The sequence below is a fragment of the Nannospalax galili genome, unplaced genomic scaffold, assembly GCF_000622305.1.
Source record: "Nannospalax galili isolate Female #2095 unplaced genomic scaffold, S.galili_v1.0 scaffold132, whole genome shotgun sequence".
In the NCBI taxonomy this organism is placed as follows: domain Eukaryota; kingdom Metazoa; phylum Chordata; class Mammalia; order Rodentia; family Spalacidae; genus Nannospalax; species Nannospalax galili.
This window is the reverse complement of record NW_008332644.1, coordinates 2,939,786-2,945,901: the sequence shown is the minus strand read 5'-3', so window position 1 is coordinate 2,945,901 and position 6,116 is coordinate 2,939,786. Positions and strand designations below refer to the sequence as shown.

The following is a 6,116-nucleotide window of genomic DNA, read 5'->3' as shown; positions in this document are numbered from 1 at the left end:
GAGCATCTCTTTATCAATACAGACTACTTGAATGTTTCTTTTCTTTTTAAGTAAGAATATCTGTGTTTTTTTCCTTTTCTTAAATGTTTGGGGAATTTCTTACATAAGTACTGTATTTACATAATTTTCAGCCCTTCTCACCCACTCCCTTGTGACCTCTTCTTTATTATTGTTTTACACACACACACACACACACACACACACACACGTACACACACATGTACACACCCTATTGAGCCCACTCAGTGTTCCTCTTATGTGCTTGTGTTTACAGCCAACTATTTGGAATTGGATAACCCATCAGATGAGTTGTCCCTGAAGAAGACTGAGTCTCCCTTCAGCAGCCATTGAGTGCCTGTAATTCTTCATCTAAGAGTGGGGTCCTGTGAAACTACCCCCATCCACATGTCATATTGACTGGTGGTGTCATTATGCACTTCCTGTTTAGACAACCATGTTGTTGAGATTTCATGGGTGTCATGCCTAGAAGACACTGTCTAGCAGCAGGTGTTCTGGTCCTGTGGCTCTTGGACTCCTTCCCCGACTCTTCCTCAATGCTTCCTGAGCCTTAGGTGTACGAAATACACTGTAGGCGTATAAACTGACACTGTGCAGGCCCCTATTACTTATTCTCTGCATTTTGACCAGTTGTGGATTTCTGTTAGGTTTCCAACTATTGCAAAAGAAGCTGCTTTGATGAATAGTGAGAATCAGTTATCAGGCTAGGTCTGGGAGTGTGGGGGACTCTATTTATATTTCTATCAGAACACTTCTGAAACCTCTTGAACTGTTACAGGTAGATTTACTGTGTGCTGTGTGATATGAGAGTTAATATTAGTTAAGACTGGAATAAAACATTTGCCACAGCCAGATTACCAAAATAGGATTATCTGACAAAGTGCTGCCATTTAAAAGGCCAATCCCTGTAAATTTATTCAATAAATTCTGACATTGTAGAAAAACATATATGTTTCTGACATAGTTGTCTTACAACATTGTACTTCTAAGCAGCCTGGCAGGAATGAAGATATGTTGAGGAGATACTGTGTGCCCTCCCGTGGCTACCAGACTACTCTAACAGCGACCTTCAAGGAATTGGAATTTTCCCAGGACCTTCAAGGAATTGGAATTTTCCCATCCTTATGCCGGAAGGCTGAAACCTGGTGCTAGAAGAGGAGGAATTTTTTCCCAGAGATTTCACAGCTCATGTTGGAACACCATACAGAAGATACAGAAGTGGACAGTATGATGTATTAACAGTAGGGGGGTACACATCCGGATCTGGGCTGCTTAGTAATGCAGGCATATCTCTTAGGTAGAGGTGTGTGTCTTTGGCCTTCCCAGTCTGGCTAGATTTCCTTTTTCTTTCTTTCACTGTTATGTCTTATTAAGGACAGGTGGCTAAGTGTAACTTGTTAGGGCTGCCAGGGCACAGGGTCTGAAACTAACTCTGGTAGCATATCTTCCCATGAACAATGTACTCAGTACGGTGTTTCATATATGTAATCGTGGGGTTGGGTGGAGTATACAACTATGACAGGACAGGCATGGGAAACTAAACCTTCGCAGCACTCCACTCTGAGGCCGGAGTGATGGAAATGTCCCATGTTTGGTAATGTTCTCTAGGATGTTCCTTTTGGCATCATATTAGCATGTACCCTGCTTGGATTCAGGAAATTATACACAATAGGCATTGCTGTGATTCATTTCTTGCCCACTAACTGAGAGGCAAAACTTTTTAGTCTATTTTTTCATCACCAAGCAGTGTTTGTTACATGGAAGAAAACTGAAATACGGTATTTCCTTCAAGGAGAAATCATTATATAGATTTGGTTCCACGTAAACTGTGAAAGACACAGAACCAGTAAAAGCGTGCGTTATCTATTGTAATTATATAAACGCAAAGGTTTACTTGCTTGTGTCCTTTTTGTGATATGTATTATTCTGCTGGCCAATTATGTTAATATTGGATGGATTCCTTAGTATTATAAAACATTTAGATGATTAAAAATGTTTCCACATGAGCTCTCCTTATAAAAAAAAAATATGCACTTACTCAAAACAAAGGGACTGAAAAGTTAAAAAAAAAAAAAAAAAAGCCTGTGGCTCCTCCTCCAAGACACCCCCCCCCCATGGTGATGAATGGGAGGGACTGCATCCCCCTCCTTCGGGAGGGTATCCTTTCGCAATTTCAGGCAGTTGTGGAATTCTTTTCTTTATAAAAGGCCTTTTTAATCTAACAAAGCAGCTGTGTTCCCGCGGCCGGTGCTCCACCAGGGCGGAGAGCAAGGGCTGCCGAACATGCAGGCGGTCTGAAGATGCACTCTCCGGAGTCCAGTGGATGAAGCCATCCTCGAAGGTTTCGCAGCCGCACGTGAGCTTCCCAGGTGCCCGGGCTCCAGCAGCTCCAGGTGGGGCCAGCAGGTGCGCAGACCCGGCAGGCTGCATGCAGATGTGCCAGCCACCCGCAGGGAGACAGGCCTCGCCCAGCCCGCGCCGAAACGCCTCCGGAGAAGCAGGTCCCTAACGGAGCGCCGTACCGCGGGGCGAGCGCGCGGCCGACATGGGCGAGACCATGTCCAAGAGGCTGCGGCTGCACTTGGGCGAGCCGGAGATGGAGGAGCGGGCGTTCCCCAACCCCTTCCCCGACTACGACGCGGCCGCTGCCACCGCTGGGCTCGCAGCGGGAGCTGTGGAGGAGCCTGGCGCGCGACCCCCGCCGCCGGCCAACGACCTGAGCCTCCCTTTCCACGCAGACGGGAAGGTGAGTCGGCTGTAGGGCCCCGGCGGGGTTGGTATGCACACCTTCCAGTGGTAGCGTCCGGCGCGTGACGTCATTGGCGTGCGCCGCGGTCGCCCGGCAAAGGCCGGTGGCGGGTGTTACTTCTCCATGCTGGTTGCCGAGGTCCCTGCGGATCTTTGAGACAGTCAGAGAGCTCCTTAATCTCTTGTGGCACTAGGAAGTGATTTATTCCTGTGCGGTTGAGCATTTCGTTACCGGAAGCCCCACGAGTGCACCCCCCTCCTGGAGGAATGCGGAAGTTGCACCTGTACACCAGTCTCAGCACCCTCACACCAGTCTCAGTGTTCGCTTTTGTTCTGATTTTGTGCTTCATTAGCTGATAGCTCAGTATCAGCAGTAGGTGGGGGCCTCGAACCTCTCCCTGTCACGGACAGTGGAGGGGACCTGTCTTCTTGTTCCCGCCCCGTGCAACTCATCATAGCTGTTTACAGCTCATGATCACTTTGGCTATGTTGTGAGGGGGGGTCTGGGGGGTGAGGAGGCCTGGGGGAGGGGGTCGCTGTCTCCTGGGCCCTACATTCTTCACGTGCATTCTTCTGCACTATACCTTAGAAGGGATAGTACAAATTACCTGTGTAGGACTTAGCCCTCTCTGTCACTTAGGCAGCCATGAGTCTGCATTCCAGTGAAAAGGGGCTTCACTGATGAGAGCTGAGACTAGTCTTTAACTAAGGATATAAACATAGCTATTTAGGAAGCAGTTTGGCATTTTCTTCTGTTTAGTTAAACACTGATAGTAATTTCTCTCTTAGGACCTATGGCCTCTCGGGGCATGGCTGACAGTACTAGGCATGGGTACTCAGTGGAGAGGGCCTAAAATCCAATCAGAGATCAGTTGGTTACCCTTGTAACAGTCATGCCTCTGTGGCACATGTGGAAACATCTTGCTTGGCAGGTTGCTGGTGTGGTGCCTAGAGTTCATCATGGGAGCACTTTTGCTGCTCCAAAAGCCTGCATAGGATCTTTCAACATTTGGAAAGCTAGCCAGCATGGAGGAGGTTTCCAGCTAAATTCTAGCTTGATTTCTGTTCATATTGCAACCAAGGTCAGCAATAGGGTCCTTCTAGTGGGCAAACCCAGTGGAAGGACCTGTATTGTTTTGAGGGACCTCTGGGGCCTCACTGACGAGCAATTCCCGTGGAGGTATACCACAACGGGAATTGGAATTTTTATTCAGTAACTTGCTGCTTCTAGAAGCAACATTATCTGGCCATACAGAGTATCTCCTTCAAACTCTTTTTTTATATTTTTAAATTGGGTTAGAAGATAGTATGTTTCTATATGACTTTTTCATACACTCTTTGTTTTGTTTAACCCTGCTCCCGGAGGCCCTTCACTTCTCTCATTCCCCTATCACCCTCCCCATTTAACCCTTTCCACCCCAATAATCCCCTTCTTTACTTTCATTTTACCTATGTTCTACTATCGCCTCTCCCTTAAAACTTCCCCCCACCCCACTGATCCTTTGATAGCCTCCCTGGCTTCCACAGATACTCCAGGTTAAATATACATAGCTGAAGACTTAAAGCTAGGCTCCATCTATGAGAAAGGACATGCAGCGCTTGTCTTCCCAGGCCTGGGTTACCTCATTCAGTTTTTTTTTTTCATCTTTCATCTATTTACCTGAAAAATTCATAATTTCAGGGCTGGAGAGATGGCTCGGTGTTTAAAAGCACTGGCTGCTCTTGCAGAGGACCTGGGTTCAATTCCCAGCATCTACATGACAGCTAACAGTCGTCTGTAACTCCATTTCCAGGGAATCTGATGCCTTCTAACATCTATGGGCATTGAACAACATGGGTGTACTTACGCACATGCAGGCAATACACTCATACACATATGATAAAAAATAATAAATTGTTTTTTAATTAATTTCATGTGTTTTTACAGCTGACTAGAATTCCATTATGTTTTCCATTCCATTTACCACATTTTCTTTATCCATTTATCAGTTGATGGACATCTAGGCTGATTCTATTTCTTAGCTATTATGAACACAGCATCAGTGAATAATGATGTGCAAATATCTCTCTAGTAGGATGTGGAGGCCCTTCATTCCCCTATCGCCCTTATATACCCAAGATTGATATGGCTGGGTTATAAGGTTTTTTTATTTCTAGTTTTTGAGGCTCTTCTAGGTTGATTACCAATTGGTTGCACCAATTTACACTCTCACCAGCATTGTGAAGAATGCCACTTTCCCCACAACTAGCATTGTTCTCATTTGTATTTTTGGTGATAGCCATTCTGACTGAGGGAAGACAAAATCTTCAGGTCATTTTCATAAGTATTCCTCTCATGGCTAAGGATGTCGAATACTTTAAAAAGCTGTTTGCTAGCCATTTGTATTCTTTTTAGGACTTTCTATTCAGTTGCATAGCTCATTTTTTATTGTGTTGTTTCTTTTCTTGAGGTTTGGTTCTTTTCAGTTCCTTATATGTTCTAGACACTACTCTGTCAGATGTATAACTGGAATGTCATGGTGCTATGTGCTGCTATATCATAGCAATGCCTCAGCCTGACAGTTAGCTTCCATTTTAGCTAAGAGGGGACCCACACTGCTCTGAGAATCTGCTCTTTCAGATTACTCTTGTGGTGGCTCCAAGAGTTCCGTGGTTCTTGGCAAGAGTGCTGTCTGACAAAGTTCCAGCTGAAAGCCAATGGCCACTGCTCTTTTGGTGGAAATCCTTTCCCCAATTACTCCTGGTTTTTGTAATTTGTATAACCTTCTCTTTAAGTATTCTGATAACCAACTCTGATGATGGAATGGGAAACTAAACCCGGGAAATCTCTGCCTTTAGCAGAATTATTATATTCCTGAAACAAAACGAAAGTAAAAAGATAGACGACTTCCTCCTATGACTATGACCCCGTTTGGACCTGCATTTATGATTAATAATGAGGCTTGGTTTCCCCAAAAGTGAAAAGATAGCATGCAATCTCTAGATGCCCTTCTGCCTTTTACAGGAGTTTATGATTTTAACCCTGAACAAGGAACTATTGAGACTAAAGTTTGGTATAAGGAAAAACTACTCGGCTTAGGGAAATTCCCCCTTGAATAAAAAGATTAGCTAGATCAGGAAAAAGCTGGTGGTGCCTGACCTCTGAAGAAAAATTGCCTGTTCTTTTACAAAGACTAAAAGTGATTCAAAAAGCCCTTAAAGATAAATGGCAACAAAATAATAAAGGATTTTGAAATAGAGAAAATAATCATATGATTTGAAGAATACAAAATGTTCAGGAAGAAATAGCAAAAGGGAGAGGGGAAAATGATAAATTGGAAAATTGGTTAGACAATAAATAAAAAGAGTTG

At 44.5% G+C, this 6,116-nt stretch overlaps 1 protein-coding gene across 2 annotated transcripts in view; it reads left to right on the top strand.

Annotated features, from left to right (window-relative positions):
- The first annotated feature begins 2,139 nt into the window (after nucleotides 1-2,139).
- Nucleotides 2,140-6,116, top strand: part of Lancl2 (LanC like 2) — a 61,794-nt gene continuing 57,817 nt past the window's right edge. For both annotated transcript variants that reach the window (XM_029560861.1, XM_008827550.3), the window contains exon 1: nucleotides 2,140-2,764. In XM_029560861.1, coding sequence (XP_029416721.1) covers nucleotides 2,564-2,764 — 201 coding nt within the window. In that variant the 5' untranslated portion in view covers nucleotides 2,140-2,563. The remainder of the gene's footprint in view (nucleotides 2,765-6,116) is intronic.